At 46.2% G+C, this 17,762-nt stretch overlaps 1 protein-coding gene across 1 annotated transcript in view; it reads left to right on the top strand.

Annotated features, from left to right (window-relative positions):
* MREG (melanoregulin) overlaps positions 1–17,762 on the top strand; it is a 69,439-nt gene that overhangs the window by 15,172 nt on the left and 36,505 nt on the right. The window contains exon 2 of the mRNA XM_059052802.2: positions 9,613–9,772. Within this exon, the coding sequence (XP_058908785.1) occupies positions 9,613–9,772 (160 nt within the window). The remainder of the gene's footprint in view (positions 1–9,612; positions 9,773–17,762) is intronic.

The raw sequence follows: 17,762 nt of genomic DNA, 5'->3' as shown, positions 1-17,762 counted from the left end.
ATACACGTTTGTTTTGTGCCAATAATATGCTGTGCACTCTATTCTTTGGTGTCTTTTTTAGGAAATAATTTTGGTGAGACAGTATGTATCTAAAGAACCCCTGTACTCCCTGGAAAGGAATAAGAGTTTACTGAATTGTCTCTCACTTATTTTTTTTTCCTTAACTTTTAAGGTTTTGTGTTTGTATATCAGAGACTAAAAACATACAAACAAATGTACAGTGTAAAGAACAACTATAAAGTGGATATTCCTGTAACCACCTCCCAAGGCAAGAGATAGCTATCAGCAGCCCGGTATCTCTCACCCCTGATTGTATCTAGACTTTTGTGATAGTCATCTCCTTGCTTTTCTTTATAGCTTTACCACCTATGTGTGCACCTTAAAAATGTTCTTTACTTTTGCCTGCTTTAAAATTTACATACATAGGATCAAACTGTGTATGTTTTCGCCACCCAAGTTGTTGCATGTAGTTGGTGGTTCTCACTGCTTTATGGTATATTTCCTTTGGTTCACCCATTCTTCTGTTGGTGGACTTTTGGGTGGTTACCAGTTTGGGGCTATTATGCATGGTTTCGATTTTAAAGTCAGCACATAAGGGGAAATTGTTCATCTTTTAGCCATACTAGCCTTCTCCTGGGTCCTCAAATACACCATGCACTGTCTCAGAGTCCTCCCTGCCTAGAATGTTCTTTCTCCACTTACCTGTCTGGGAAACTCCCTCACTTGATTCAGGTCTCTGCTCAAAGTCATTTTATCAGAAAATTCTTCCTTGACCACCGTCTTTAAAACAGTACTCTTTGCCCTCGCTCTGTCCCTTAGTCACCGTGTATTCCTTAAGAGCCCTGAACACCACCAGATGTAAACATATGTGCTTACTGTCTGCTTCCTCTGGAAGAGTCTTAAGCCCCACCTTCATGAATGTAAGCAGCTCAAACATGTTAAGAACTTGTCTGGAGAGTGGATTCCAGCCTCATTTCTACCATTCAGAGCCCTGTGAAGTTGGGAAATTGCAGTTCATTCATTCAGCAAATTGAGCATCTACTAAGCGCCAGGTCCTATTCTAAGTACTCCACATACACCACTGAGCAAAAGAGATACAGATCCTGTCCTCAGGGTGCTTTTATTGTAGTGTGTGTGTGTCGGGGGGTGGTGGTGGCACAATAAGCAGTAAACATAATAAGTAAATTAGAGGATAAACATAATAAGTAAATTAGAGGATAAATAAGTCCAGTTGTCCCTCAGTATCTGCAGGGGGTTCATCGCCCCCACCTCCCCCAACCCAGGGATACAGAACTCATGGATGTGGAGGTAGAGCAGGGGCAGGGGAGCATGCTTGCTATTTTAAATAGGTTGGTCTGAGTAGGCCTCATCGAGGAGGGGATGTTTAAACAGCGATTTGAAGGAGGGGAGGGAGTGAGGCATATGGATTTCTGGGGGAAAATATTACAGGTAGAAGAAGCAGCCAGTGCAAGGGCCCCGAAATGGCAGTGTGACTGGTGGGTTCAGGGAACAACAAAGAGGCCAGAGTGGCTGGTGTGTCACGAGGGGATTATAGACCATTGTATGACCTTGGCTTATATTCTAAGTCAAATAGGAGTCACTGGAGGGTTTTGAGGAAGGGGGTGACATGATCTGATTTACATATTTAAAGGATCCCTTTGATTGTGTTAAGAGCTGCACATCGGTGGAGGCAATGGTAGAAAGAGGTAGATCAGTGAAAAAAAAATTGCAGGAATTCTTTTGCAAGACAGAGGTGCCTTGGCTTGGGAAGGGGTAGTGGTAGAGGTGGGTATTTGTTTCATGTATTATTAGTAGGATTTTCTGTTGGATTAGATGTTGGAGATGAGAGAACCAAGGACGTCTTGAAGGATTTTGGCCTGAGCTATCAGAAGGTTGGATTTCCCATCATCTGGGTGGGGAGGCTGCTGGTGGGGAGGTTTGGAGGGAAGGTCAGGGGCTTGGTCCGCCATGTTGAGCTTGAGCTGTCCACTAGCCATCCATATGGACATGGGAAGAAGACAGGTAGATGCAGGAGTCTGGGACTTGGGGGCGAGGTCTGAGCTGGGGCTACAGGTATGGGTTTGAGAATCTTCCTCAAGGAGATGGTATTTAAAACCAGGAGACTGGTATGACATGACCGGGAGTGAATATAAACAGGGAAGAGACCAAGGGCTGAGTCTAATCTTCCTGAGCCCCAGCGTTTCCTCTGCTGGGAGACATAAAAATCATGTTTCCCCTTCCCACTTCACAGACTTCTTGTCAGGACCATCTTCAAGGCTTTAAAGCGCTTAAAGCAATGAATGAAAGACATGATCACACGGTGCTCTGTTTCAGCCTTGGGATGAGAAGGCCCGAATGGTGGGAACATGTCAGGGAGCGGGGCCCAGAAAAGTACCCAGAGTTTTTCTTCCTGTACTTTGGGAAGGTTGATACCTCTGGTGTTGAAGGAAGTCATGAGCCTTGGTAGTTAAACAATGAGAAAAGCTCCAGAATCTATGGACCGATGTTTAGACTTGGGGTTAAATAATGTTTAGACATTGAATTAACTTGGTCAGAGTATCTGTCTTGGAAGCAGTGAAGGAAGGAAGGAAAGAACAAGGGAGGGAGGGAGGGAGGGAGGAAGGGAGGAGAAGAAGGAAGGGAGGAAGGGAGAGAGGGAAGGAGGAAAAGAGGGAGAGCGTAAGGACCTTCGTTCCTTCACCAGGAAGTCACCACAGGAGGAGGAAGGGAAAAGTCTGGAAGCCAGGGCCAAAGAGGCAGGCCAGTTCCTAGTGAGGAATCAGACAGGAGGCCTTAGGTAGTCAAGGGGGTCGCACTAAACAGCCTTTTGGGGTCTGTTTTTTGAGACCTTCGTTTGCTGTTTACTGGAGATGTTCTCTCTTCCCTGTCAGAGCTTCAGTCTTGGACCAGTGAGGGCTGATGTCCAGCCTGTCTGTGGGGAGGGCAGTAAAGTCACTGGAACCACTGGCCTCAGCAGCCGACCTGTGTGTGTGTGTTTTGTGGGGCTTTCCAGAAGCTTTCACACACGGTCCTTTGCTGGTAGTGAGGACCCACGGGAAACCCTTGTGAGCAGCTGTAATGCTAAGTGGCACTTAGCTTGCAGTCCCCGGGCACGGAGTCCAGTGTTTCTAAGCCTGGAGTCTCCTTTTAGCCCTAGATGGTATTGAAAGAAAAGATTCCCAAGTGATTTGGTCCAGCGCCCTAGGTGGGATTGGGGGTGGAACCTGAGACTTTGCTCATCCTACCTTTTGGGAGTAAAAGCAGCCTCTGCTTCGCTTGTGTGTAACTTCAGAGCCACTTCTCAAATGCCCGTGGTTAATAAAATATTTATCTTCAGCAGATGGTGGCCGGGGGCAAAACGGCCACTCTCACTTTCCTCAGAACCTTTTAGAGGTCATTATATGGGGGAGGGAGGGAAAGTGAAGCTCCGATTCAGTGCCCTCTTCCCCCGCCTCTGTCCTCCCCGGGCTTCTGGCTCAGACCCCAGGGCCTTTGCATGGAGTTTTCTTTACACAGGTCCCATGGTCCTTCACAGTTTCAGGAGCACAGAGGTTCCCAAGGCGCTTCTTTAGTTGTTTACTTTAGGCCTTTCTTTGCTCTGGTCTCTTCTTCATCCTAAAGGTTCAAAATAGAGACACATGTAGAGAACAAACGTATGGACACCAAGGGGGGAAAGTGGTGGGGAGGGGGGCAGTGGTGGTGGTGGGATAAATTGGGAGATTGGGATTGACATATATACACCAATATGTGTAAAATAGATAACTAGTAAGAACCTGCTGTATAAAAAAAATTAATTAAATAAAATTCAAAAAAAAAAAAAAAGAAAAAAACCCCAGCAAAGTGGATGCTGCCTTGACTGGATGGTGAGGACGAAAGGAATGGAGACCAGGGATCCCAGGAGCCAGGCTGGTCTGACAGGTCCTTCCCTCATTCACTTTCACCTTTACCGGTGTTTTGGTGAAATTATTGATTTATTTAGCAATGATCCCAACCATGTCTGTGCCCCCAAAGAAACCTGACTTGTAACTCTAACGGTTGAGAAGGTGGTGGGAGCGAGGTCCAGGTGAGATAGGCAGCCAAGCGGAGGAGGGGCTGCACTGCAGAGGAGAGCAGCCTTGACCCTGAACTTGAGAGCATCACCCTGGGTGAGAGTCACTGCTCTCCCAGGGGCAGAAGCCCTTGGTTCTCTTCCCTGTTTTATATCATCCCCTGGGGGCGGGCGGATTAGTGACAAGGCAGAGTCTGAGGCTCACAGGACGTCAGGGGAGCACTGCTCCTAATTCAGGGGAGCTGGGGAGGCACTAACTGTCAGGAGACATCCACATGGGCCCGATGCTGACCTGCCTACAGGGATTGTAAGTTAAGGATGAGAGGCTGCGGTTTGACATTGGCTGGAGTCACACGTGTGAGGGGGTGGTAGGGGGAGAAGAGAGAAAAAGAAGACAGAGAGATTGATTGAGATTGATTGGTTGTGAGAGGATAGGAGCAACTGGCCAGGGAGGCGGCTGTCTTCTCAAAGCATGCAAAGAAACTGTGGGTTATCAAGCAAATAGGGACTAGCTTATTCTTGGTCAAATGTCATCTATGACTGATTATTCAGGGGGGTACCGGCCAATGTCTAAACCTCCTGCTCTAGGGAAGTTTTACTGAGCTATGTCCGGGATTTCCTTTAGCACATTGGGATCACAGCTCAGTTTGTTCCATTTAAGTATTAGATACTTAATACTTTTAATGCAACTGCTCTGTGCCCACCCCCGCCAGGTGATGTGGGATGTGAAAGAAATACTGGGTACAATCCCTGCCCTAGAGGAACGTATCACCTCGATGAAGAGACTAGACTCATACAAATGAAACAAACTTAGGGAAAAATAAAAAGACCGGTTTTGGAACGTACTCGAGTTTTAGGACCCAGGAGGGATGTGTGCTGTGGTGTCAGCAGCCAGTGGCTGCAGCTCCTGGTGAAAGCTGTGCCCCCGGGGTCTGGATGCCTTGACGAGAAGCCCCAGGCGAATTTGCCGGTTTGCACGGCAAACACATGTAGTCAGTCGTTACCTGAGCCGCTGCATTTGTGGGTGTATCCCCATCACAGTACTTGGATTCAGTCTCATGACCGTGGCTGCTTGGAGACGCCCCATCGAGGACCTCGTGTTGCGGGGCGGGGGGACTGTCTGCTGGCTGCCTGTCTCGGGAGAAGTCAAACAACTCGTTAGGCTTGTCCCTGCCTGCAAAGTGGGATAGCGTCATCCATGCTTCTGACCTCAGATGGTTGTACAACAGGAGGGATGTGGAGCGTGGAGACCCTTGGGTAGAGCACCGTGTGGTTTATCACTGGCTGCAAAATCTATTTAGGCGAAAAGAAGCTGGAGTTAATACTCTTCACGCTCTGACACCGCAGTGCTGCCTGCTCTTGTCCCGGTGTTCTCTCTCTCTCTCTCTGAGCTCCCCTGGTCTCTCCAGTGTGCCCTCCACCCCTGCTCCCTAGGTCAGCCGTTCCCCTGTGGTCTTTCCCTGCTTGTTCCCAGATGCTTCCTCTGATCCCCCGGCTGGCTTCTGCAGTAATGGAGATGCACGAGCGTTTCTCCCAAGTCTAGGTCTACCGCCCTGTCCTCACTGCTAAGCCCAGATCCCGATCGCTGTCTGCACGTCCTGAAGGCATGCAGGTCGGCCTTGGCTTCCTCCGAGCCGTCCCAGGTAAAGGCATCGCCCTCACACGGTCAGCACTGAGTCCTCTCCTCCCACCTCTGTGCCACCCATCACCAGTCACCAGGGCGGCCACGTCTGAGAGTCTCTGATGCTGCTGCAACTCATCCTCTCGCAGCTATTCCCCCCTCTCATTCTCGAGCCCACACCCTCAGTCACTCTCACCCCAACCAGTATTTCGAAACGTTTAGAAATTAAACATGTACTTATTTAGCAATAGAACTCCACCTTTCCTACGCCCCAAAGAAATCTTCCTTGTAACTCTAACAAATGCGGTTGAAACAGAGCGGCTTCTTTCTCTCTCTGCCCCGGGGAGCCCTGCCCATCTCCTGCCCCCTCCTCCCCAGCAGTGGCCCCGAGGACCCCTGACACTAGGAACTCAAAGAACATGGCAGGAAAGCCACACCTACCCTCTTGTGACAGTTGATTGTGACAGCCTCCTAAGCTATCTCTCGGTTCCTTCTTCGTCCAGGGTTGTTTCTGTAAAACCCAGACCTGACAAGGCTCAAAACCACCTCGATAACTGGTCACCATTCACAGAACAAAACCTGAACTCCAGCAGATCCTCAGCCTGACCTCAAATCACCTTTGCTTCCCTCCCTCTGGGCCTGTGTGGTGGGGCCTGCAGAAACACTTGGAATTCCCCAGCCCTGCAGGCACTTTAAGGCTGCATACTGCTGGTCCTATCTCCTCTGCCAGGAACACCTTTCCCCTTGCTTCTCTTCCTGAGGAAAGACTGGGTGCCCCTGAGGTCTGGGTTAGATGTCTTCGCCTCCACGAACCTTTCTCGAACTTCCTTCTCATCAAACGTAATGTGTCACTCCTTCCCTGTGCCTACAAGTTTCTATTTGCACTTAAAAAAAAAAAACAACTTACCTCCTGGCGTTATAGTCACACCAGCAGCAGGGACAATGTCCTCTTTATTTTCGAGTCCGCAGAGCACTCAGCCCGGCACCAGTGTACGCTTGTGGAATCAACAAACAAGTGAATGAATGAATGAATGAGTTTGACATGCTCGTTAAAGCCCACGTGGGCACCAAGGCATCATTCGCCTCCTCTTTCATTGGCTCATCATTCTTAAGAGAAGCGGGTCTCTCTGTACTTCAGCCTTTGCGGTGCCAGGCAGCTAAGGGAAAACAGGGCAGTTCTGAGAACACGGTGGCCGAGCTGTGTCTGGTTCTGTGTAAGTCGCTCCTTCTCCATAATTCTGATCACTCCGCCCAGTCTCAGACCCTACACTTCTGAACCTCAGCTAGAGGGATTTAAAGGGCACTTTCCAGCATCCGTTTAGGTAGCTGGCCTCCTGCCGGCCTGGCTCTCTCAAGCCTAACCTGTACCCCATCACTCAAGCACTGGAGCCCTTCCCTTTTTTTTGCATTACGCAGACCTCTCACTGTTGTGGCCTCTCCCGCTGCGGAGCACAGGCTCTGGACGCGCAGGCTCAGCGGCCACGGCTCACGGGACCAGCCGCTCCGCGGCACGTGGGATCTTCCCGGACCGGGGCACGAATCTGTGTCCCCTGCATCGGCAGGCGGACTCTCAACCACTGCGCCACTAGGGAAGCCCTGGAGCCCTTCCCTTGATGGGAGGGTTCCTGTGCTGACCCCCAGTGTCGTGACCAGGACTTTGCTTTCCGTGACAAGATCTCCTTAGTGCCAACTTCTGAGTATTTCATGTTTGTTTAAACCTTAACATTTACCTGCAGTCCAGCCGTCAGTTACTCTCATCCCTTCTTCCCAGGTGCTGTCTGCTTATCTGGTGTCCACTGTCTGTCCTCATTTGCTGTTCACTCATGTCACACCCGCAGGTGTGTTTGCCACCCCTTGGCCATGGGGCATCCTAGCTCTGCCTCAGACAAAGGGCATCACTCACCATACAGGTGAAAAGGCAGAGAGCTTCTACCCTCTCCTGCTCCCGGATATGCACTTTTCTTCAGCTGCACACCGTCATTCTGATCTTTATACCGATCCTGTCTCACCCGAGTTACCTCAGCTGCATCTGAATGAATCCCCCGGGTCCACTCTTCACCCCTCTGTAGCATTCTCCACACTTTAGCCAGAAAGATCTTTCAGGATGTAATACTGTTCATGTCACATCACAGTCCTGCTTAAAATCCTTCCTCCTCTTACCTCGTTCTTAGCAATAAAGACCACATTTCTGAAGAATGTTAGAAAACATGGCCTACAAATCCAGGGGTATCTGGCCCCAACGGCCTCCTCAGCTTCTTTTTCACTCACTAGCCAACATCCCCCTTCTTCTCATGGATACATCCTGCTTCCTACCACCCCAGGGCCTTTGCACATGCCATTCCCTTTGTTTGGAACTCTGTTCTTGTCTTTCAGCTTAAAGCTCAAGCACCCCTTTTCCATAATGCCTACCTGTTGCAACCCTCACCAGCTCTCACAGCTCCCTGAACTCCTCCTTTATAGAACTCATCACGGTTTTTAATTATATAGTCACATGACCATTCATTACCGTGTTTCCCTCTAGTGAGGTCCAAGGACAGGGACCATGCCCATGTTGCTCACAATTTTATCGAGCCCTGTGATTAACATGGAGTCAGTGCCTCATACGTATTATTAGATGATGGGGGGATAACACCAGCATGATCCTACCTGACCAGTCCCACAGAAGTTAACCAGGTCTGTGTATAAGCATGTCCTAGGGACGGTGCTCTGACACTCAGCTCCTCATAAGCCCAAGCACAGATACTGCCTCATAGAAGGTAAACCATGAAACAAATGTACAACATGGGGCTCCTGAAATCCTTACTCAACATCCCATGTTGTTTATTGAAAGTATTTGGATGTGCATATTTATTACTCAGTTTTCTTGTTGTAGGGAATTTGACAGATTCTACATACCATTGCACTCTACTTTTACTGCATTTCCTTGAATTCAGAGCCAGTAAAAAGTTCATCTCTTGGGCTTCCCTGGTGGCTCAGTGGTTGAGAATCCGCCTGCCAATGCAGGAGACACGGGTTCGTGCCCTGGTCCGGGAGGATCCCACATGCCGCGGAGCGACTGAACCTGTGAGCCGTGGCCGCTGGGCCTGCGCGTCCAGAGCCTGTGCTCCGCAGCGGGAGAGGCCACAGCAGTGAGAGGCCCGCATACCGCAAAAAAAAAAAAAAAAAAGTTCATCTCTTCATGTTGTTTTCTTCTTTTAATCACATGAGAATTCTATTCCCCATTGGATTTCTTTTTTTTTTTCTTAGCTGCTGGGGTACTCTGTGCTAAATTTCATGCTTAACATAGTAAAAATACCTCTGCCCAGGTATCCTGTTGTATCTGTCCTCCGTTGTTTTCATTATTTATTTATTTGTTTTTGGCTGCTTTGGGTCTTCATTGCTGTGCGCGGGCTTTCTCTCGTTGCGGCGAGCAGGGGCTACTCTTCCTTGTGGTGCACGGGCTTGTCATTGCCGTGGCTTCTCTTGTTGTGGAGCACGGGCTCTAGGCACACGGGCTTCAGTAGTTGTGGCTCGCAGGCTCTAGAGCGCAGGCTGAGTAGTTGTGGTGCACGGGCTTAGTTGCTCCACGGCATGTGGGATCTTCCTGGACCAGGGCTCGAACCTGTGTCCCCTGCAGTGGCAGGCGGATTCTTAACCACTACGCCACCAGGGAAGTCCCTCTGTTGTTTTTAAAGTGATTTCTTTGTTGTTCTATTGGCTTATGCTTAATTATTAATGAAAATTCAGATTATTTTGTTAGGAATATATATATATTTATATGTTGTATAATATACATTTTTATTTATATTATATATTAGCTACATATGATGTATATATCATATACATCATATTACATATGTAATATTACATATTATTACATATTATTACATATTATTACATATTATTACATATTACATATTATTACATATTACAAAGCCCTTATACCCCCTTTTTTATCCCATAGTGATAACAATCCATATTCTTCCTTTGGAGCCACCCTGGCGAGGGATGATGAAAAGAATCTGTGGAGTGTGCCTCACGATGTGTCCCACACAGAGGCAGATGACGACAGGATCCTCTACAATTTGATCATTGTTCGTAATCAACAGGCCAAAGATTCAGAGGTAAGCACCTTTTGAGATCTTGCTGTGTGCAGGTGATAATGTCCAGCAGTAACAGAGAAGATCAGCTTAGAATAGCGAAAAGAATGAAGGATGAGATGTGTGAAACGTAGGGCAGGTCTTTTAGCAGCATCTAGTTGCTAATTTTAGCTGGTCTTGGTACACCTGTTTAATACACAGATAAGCCTGCTTTCTAATTGTTACTTTAATGATACAAATTACAGCAGTAGGGAAACAGCAAGGCAGTGCTGTTCAGATCGTGAAGATACTTTATGGTCTTAAATGGCTTAACCCGTCCATCTCTAATCTTTCCAACTGTTTAGCAAGCCACCATTAAAGATTCAGACTGAAGGTTGGGGGGTACTTTGCATCATCACTACTTCTGAATAAATGGGGCCTGAATTGGGTTTTTTTTTTTTCTGTTTGTATCTTCTTAAATTGTGCTTATGGATCAAACAGCGTTTCTGCCATACTTGAGGTGATTTTTGTGATAAGGCTTGAAACCACTCTTGATGGACTTTTAATCAAAGTCATTGATATGGGAACACCAGAATATTGAAAAGGAGACAACTTCATAAATGAAGAGAAAACAGCAAAAGGGATGATGTTTTATTTTCTCCTTTATTCCAAAAGTAGTATTATAGTACTATACATAATACAATATAATATTATGTGTATCATTTTCCAAGTAATACAACCTAAGTTTTCTAACTTCTGTGTTCATCTGTTAGTTCTGAGTAGATGCCTGTATTAGATATGACTTTATGTTTTCCTTTGTATCGTATAGTAATTGAGAAGAACAGAGACATTTAAAACCTCAGGCTTAGGATATGAAGAAAAGCACCAGTGTGTGTATGTATGGGAGCAGGGTTATTGCAGGGGGGGCTGCCTGTTCCTTATCTAGGTTTCTTTATTTCTGCTAATTAATTGTTAACTGTTTTTCCTCTGAAAACATGCTTTAGCAGGAGATGATGACTTTAGAAGAGTCATGTGTCCCAGTCCTTTTATTCTGGTGTGACTTGGGATGCCTTTGGGGGGTTGGAGGTGGGCTGAGAGGTGGGGAATGACAGTTGCCTCTGATTTTTTATTTTTTAAGATGTTGGGGGTAGGAGTTTATTAATTAATTTATTTATTTTTGCTGTGTTTGGGTCTTCATTTCTGTGTGAGGGCTTTCTCTAGTTGTGGCAAGCGGGGGCCACTCTTCATCGCGGTGCGCGGGCCTCTCACTATCGCGGCCTCTCTTGTTGCGGAGCACAGGCTCCAGACGCGCAGGCTCAGTAGCTGTGGCTCACGGGCCTAGTTGCTCCGCAGCATGTGGGATCCTCCCAGACTAGGGCTCGAACCCATGTCCCCTGCATTAGCAGGCAGATTCTCAACCACTGCGCCACCAGGGAAGCCCTTGCCTCTGATTCTTGAGGCCTGGGGGAAGAGTAGGCTGGAGAGTCCCGCAGTGGCTTTGATGAGCATCCTTTCTTGAGTGTGGAATGGTGGTAGGGACAACTTCTGCTAGATATCCATCACAGCGCTTAACTCAGAGGCACAGCATATTAGTGGCCATGCACTGCGCTACCCCTGGCTTCCCCCCTGCTATCCCTTCCTCCACCGGACATCATAAAGGCTGCTCAGGCCAGGAATAGCCATCCTGGCTGCCCTTCCTGAGCATATGGACAGGCATTCTTGCACGACCTTGTTTTCCTTTTAATGGGAAGTGCTAATCCTTACTCTGCTGTATTGGGCTAACCAGTTAGGGTTTCTGCTGGTGAGAATGGAACTAGTTCTTCTCTTTTCTTCCTCTTCTTTCTCCACTTTGTGCAAAGCTGTGACAGCAGTAGGGAAGTGATATATATAGCACACCTTTCTCTGTCTCCCCAGGGCCTCATGCCAGATGTGAAAGGGGCTTGAAGGGTGTTTGCACTGAGCCTGGCAGCTCTCTCTGGAGGAGCTCCTGTCTCTCTGCCCTGTTTGTCTTTACTTTTGAAAAGGCAGTAGAGGAGGCAACACGAGCTGCAAAGCGCTCTGAATAAGCACAGCTTCCAAAGCGGCCACTGTGTCATTTCTGTGCTGCTCTTGGACCTGTGTGAAGGGCCTTCCAGAAGGCTTTTGCTTTTGTTGTTGTTTTTTTTTTCTTATTAGCTGAAATTCAATCCTTTATTATTCAGGTACAGAAGAAATAAATAAGAATAGAAGCAATGTCTTTTCTCCTATGTTTTCCTCAATATGTTGGAAAAAACCTCTTCTTGATTTGAATACAAGGACACCACTACTTTGTCATCTAGGCCATTTAATGTTGTGTAACATGTATATACAGCACCTCACATTCATATTTAATGGAGTAGTGTACGATGAGTGAGTTCCAGATGTAGAAATGTTTGGTACTTAGTTTGACTGGTAAACTTCTCAGTGGCATAGATCATGTCTCTGTCTTACACTTTACCTCTACTTTAAATGGCTACAGCTCCCATTTTCCGGAACTTTTTATAACAGTGATTCTCAAACTTGAGTGTATATAAGAATTACTTTGAAAATAAGTTTACTGGACCCCATCCCCAGAGATTTTTTTTTTTTTTTGCGATACGCGGGCCTCTCACTGTTGTGGCCTCTCCCGTTGCGGAGCACAGGCTCCGGACGCGCAGGCTCAGCGGCCATGGCTCACGGGCCCAGCCGCTCCGCGGCATGTGGGATCTTCCCGGACCGGGGCACGAACCCGTGTTCCCTGCATCGGCAGGTGGACTCTCAACCACTGCGCCACCAGGGAAGCCCGAGATTTTTTTTTTGAATTAAAAAAATTTTTTTATACAGCAGGTTCTTATTAGCTATCTATTTTATACATATTAGTATATACATGTCAATCCCAATCTCCCAATCCATCCCACCTCCCCCGCCCCGAAGGCTTTTTCTTCTCCTTGCCTAAGAAATGAAGTCAAGTTTAACTCTAGAGGAACTCTGCAACCAGGACAGGCCATCAGGTCCATAACATGAAGATGTGATGATGATGATTTTACATGAAATGATGTGAAATGTCTCTGTTCTTGGTGCTTCCTTTTTTCTTTCAGGTGTAAAAAAAATACATACACATACGCAAGGTATATATAAAATATATATTTTAAGGTATGTATGTACACATACATTCATAATATATATACATGGTTAAAAAATGTTTCTTATATTTTCTTCCAAAAATTTGAAATGCATATAAAATCATATATTAATATATCTATTCATTTTCCCACAGATTGGATCATACATTACATATCATTCTGAACCCTGCTTTTTTTCCACTTAATAATATATTTTGGACATATTTTCACTTCAACATGTGTAGATTTACCTTAGTGGTTTTGGGGGCTCTCTTGTATTCTCTTGCATGAATTCACTATCATTTGTTGAGCCAGTCCCTATTAATATTTAGGTTGATTCAGGTTTTTTTTGTTTTGGTTTTGGTTTTTTTGTGGTACGCGGGCTTCTCACTGTTGTGGTCTCTCCCGTTGCGGAGCACAGGCTCCGGACGCGCAGGCTCAGCGGCCATGGCTCACGGGCCCAGCCGCTCCGCGGCACGTGGGATCTTCCCGGATCGGGGCACGAACCCGTGTCCTCTGCATCGGCAGGAGGCTCTCAACCACTGCGCCACCAGGGATTCAGCTTTTTTGCTATTAGGAACAGAAGCAATGCTACATTGGGCATCCACATGTATGCCCTGCCATAATTTTTTTAGGAGTAGAATTGCTGGATCAAAGAGTATGTGTGTATTTAAAATGTTGCAATTGTCACAGTGCTTCCTTCTTGGGGGAACCTCGGAAAAACGCTTCAGGGTGCAAAACTCACTAGCGTTGGGAGTTCATACAGTGATTAAAAGGAGCAGCTGCTAAGCTCCAGATAGCTGTTTGTCATGCTGAGGGTGGAATTGCCAGAACTTTGGATTTTTAAGAGAAGCTAAAAATCCAAACTTACATATAAAATGTCCAGATTTTTGAATGATAGCTCACATTAAAAAAATGTGTCAGCTAAACAAAATACGTTTATGGGCTACTGATATATAGGGAACATTTACAATAAGGACTACTACTACTTAATATTATTGTTATTTTGTTCAGTATGATTGAAAAATGAACTCACCATTGATTTGAAAGGTAGAAGGGGGAAGCTGGGGTTGTTTTAAGTTTGAACATTCATGTTGCTTATTTTGTTTTTCACACAGGGTAAAATTGGTACAAATTTTAATAAAACGGAGGATTTTAGTTTTGAGGGAAAAACAAATTCCACCTACTAAGGAACAAGAAACCCTAGATATTTTTGCATGATACAATTTTGAAGCTCAAGCGAGGCGTTCAGGAAAACTGAACATTATGTTTTTTCTTGAGTAGCAATAGCGTGAAAGACCCAGGAACGTCCATATTTGGAATTCTCTGACAAATGAAGAGTAATTTCAAAACAGTGTATGCACCGCCTACATTCCCTTTCTGAATCTGGAGCTGGTAGAGGAAGGGCTGCAAATATAGTTAAAGCTACATTTGCTGTGTTGTCCCAAATTGGAAAAAAAATCAGAAAAGAAGATATATAGGAGAGCAAATAATGAAGCAAAGGCATGAACTTAAAATTACTTGCAGTGTCAGAAAATAAAACAGTAACATTATTTAATTCTAATATAATCCACTTTGATTTACACAAGTCTTCAGAAGCTTGAAGACTGTTAGCAGAATAACTGATGCATTTACAGATCTCCAAGTAGTGGAAAAATTTTGTTCTTGTCTTTGACTTGGTAAAATACTTTATGTTTGGGCTTCCCTGGTGGCGGAGTGGTTGAGAATCTGCCTGCCGATGCAGGGGACACGGGTTCGTGCCCCGGTCCGGGAAGATCCCACATGCCGCGGAGTGGCTGGGCCCGTGAGCCATGGCCGCTGGGCCTGCGTGTCCAGAGGCTGTGCTCCGCAACAGAAGAGGCCACAGCGGTGAGAGGCCTGCATATCATACACACACAAAAAAAACAACTTTATGTTTAAGAAATAGTAAACAACCTCAAAATCATGTCACTAAATCATTATCCTTATGTTCATTTTCACTAACGTAGTTGTACTTCATATAACACTCTGTTCTAGGGAGCTTAATAATGGTTAATGAAATATCACTGTACCTTATTTACTTATTTTGTATAAATAATTCTAATCACACTCAACGATCTTGTCCTCCAAGATAATAATGAAAACAGTGCCAAGCACTGTTCAACCACTTGACATAGATTAATTAAGTCCTGTACACAACCCACAATAACAGTGGGTGCCGTTATTACTTCTATTTGAAGCAACTTGTCCAAGGCCACACAGTTGAAGGTACGGAGTCAGGATTTGAATCTGGGCTTTATGAATCCAGAGACAAAATATATAATGAGCCCCACGATTGAAATTGTTAGAGGGGACGAGATATTGTCTGTGATTCCACGTAGATCTCAAAATGCATGAGCAGAATCTGTCCAAAGCCTATTTCTGTGACTTTTTGAAAGCAATGATATGAAAGGGACTCTCACATCCGTGGGATGAGAACTATGTTTGGTTTGGGGGTCGTGATTGCAGTTCAGGAAGTGGTCCCTGTCATAATGCACTTTTCCCAAATTATGCATTTACACAGTGAGTACAGCTGGTTGAGACTGCAACCCAGGGTTTCAGTTTTATTAGCCTCAAGATATTTCATCATGTTTCTTTCCATCCCTTCGTCTCTTTGTTCAGTGTTCTCTGATGTGTTATTTGGTGCCTCTTCTGAAGGTTCAGTAATAGTTCTTCTAGGAGTTCGTGCATGGCTTCAAGATTTTTACTCTGTTCAAGAAGGCTTTTACATTTTTGATTAAGAATGTAAGTACTGGGCTTCCCTGGTGGCACAGTGGTTAAGAATCCGCCTGACAATGCAGGGGACATGGGTTCGAGCCCTGGTCCGGGAAGATCCCACTTGCCTCGGAACAACTAAGCCCATGAGCCACAACTAGTGAGCCTGTGCTCTAGAGCCCAGGAGCCACAACTACCGAAGCCCGCGTGCCTAGAGCCTGTGCTGCGCAACAAGAGAAGGCACGGCGATGAGAAGCCCACGCACCTCAACGAAGAGTAGCCCCCCACTGGCTTCAACTAGAGAAAGCCCGCCCACAGAAGTGAAGACCCAATGCAGCCAAAAATAAATAAAATTAAGAATGTAAGTGCTGAAAATCAGATCGTTTTCATAAACACTTTTAAGGACCATGCTGGTTCAAAATAGGTGATGTTTGTGTGACATAATCGGTGATAGAAATTCTAGGCTTATTTTTAAAGCTGTTAAGTAATTGCATGCTCGGAAATGTACGTCGTTCTGATGATGAGTGCCTGTCTCTGAGCAAAGCAGTGTTTATACACTGGCAGGAACCATGTGAACACCAGTTGCTTGTGTGGCTCAAGCCATCCTGTGAAAACCTGAAAACCTCCCTCTGCTGAACCCCTGGGAACAGCTACATGTTATTATTTTTTAAAACTATGGAGGCAAAACCATAAAATGTTCCTGGTTTACAATTTGTTTGCTCTTCCTGTGTGTCAGGACTCCCTGCTGGCATAGTATTGTCAGGCACTGTAAACAGTTCCTATACAATGTTTAAGATAGCAACAGAAGTTCCCAGGGGTTTGTTTGCAATGTCTGGATTATAGGCTTAGCCTGTCATATCCCTGGTACTAAAAGAAAGGGTAAAACAGAGTTAACTGGAATGTTTGGTTGGAGGATGTGAGGCGGTGGGAGAGAGGGTGGGTACCAGCCACATCGCTCCGCAGCGCTTGGCGGTGGGATGTTCCGGTTGGGCTCTGCACGGCTCCGTCGTAGCAAGTCTCCACTTGCTGGACGAGGCTCGCTCTGGTCAGGCCATCTGACTTCTCTATAAGTGGGTGAACACGGGCTATGGTTGGCGATAGAACTGCAAGTTTCACGCCAAGGGTGAAAGAGCAAAATAACAGTTGAAAATTGAAGCAGTTCTCTAGATCATTCTGGGCTTCTCAAAAGGCCTTTTTGTTTGGGGTCCAGATGATCCGGATTGTTGAATGCTACCATTCTTTATTTGACTTTGCTAGTGACTGTTTGGGTTAGAGGGGGAGAGAATAAAAACACTCATTAGGATCTGAGAGTCAAGCCTTCTTACCTACCCCCTGTGTTCTAGGTAATAATATTTATGGAGGATTATGCTACTAAGCAGTAGCGTGCTGCTTAATGCGTGTGTTCCAGGCAAGAACCGAAGCCTCCCAGTACCCCTGTGAAAGAGGGATTTGTGTGTGTGTGTGTGTGGTACGTGGGCCTCTCATTGCTGTGGCCTCTCCTGTTGCGGAGCACAGGCTCCGGATGCGCAGGCTCAGCGGCCGTGGCTCACGGGCCCAGCCGCTCCGCGACATGTGGGATCTTCCTGGACCGGGGCACGAACCCGCGTCCCCTGCATTGGCAGGCGGACTCGCAACCACTGCGCCACCAGGGAAGCCCGTGAAAGAGGGATTTTGACACATAAGATCAGAGGCTTTTGGTCATCTGTCCAAGGTGTTGGAGTGGGGAAATTGGGATCGTAGTTCAGTCTGTATGACCTGGAAGGCTGTATGATGGGAAACGCTGCCCCCGTCTCTCTATTGAGCTTAGAAAGAGCCTCAGTGGAATCTTTTTGGTCAAAGACAAAGTTACCAAATGGGTGTTAACTTCGTGCCGAGCAGCCACTCTGGTCTGTGTATTTGTCAACCATTACTCACCCTGCACCAACTGAATCACCCAGTGGACGACTTTAGTATTTATTTAGTATCGACCTGTATTGGGCAGTGCATGTAACATCCTCTAGGTGATGCTGCTTGGGAATTTTTAACGCCTTGGGCACCATTCTGGGTACAAAAATCTATTGGACTCCACCAGAAGACATTGTTTGTCTGTCTGTGAGGTTCTTTTCTATTCTTTGCCCACCCCCAACTTTAAACAAGTATCTAAGCATTTTGGATATTAACATTAAGGTAATCCATGTTTCTTA

This window comes from Kogia breviceps, chromosome 2 (assembly GCF_026419965.1).
Source record: "Kogia breviceps isolate mKogBre1 chromosome 2, mKogBre1 haplotype 1, whole genome shotgun sequence".
In the NCBI taxonomy this organism is placed as follows: Eukaryota; Metazoa; Chordata; class Mammalia; order Artiodactyla; family Physeteridae; genus Kogia; species Kogia breviceps.
Note: the sequence above shows the minus strand (reverse complement) of the source record. Positions and strands in the feature narration are given on the sequence as shown.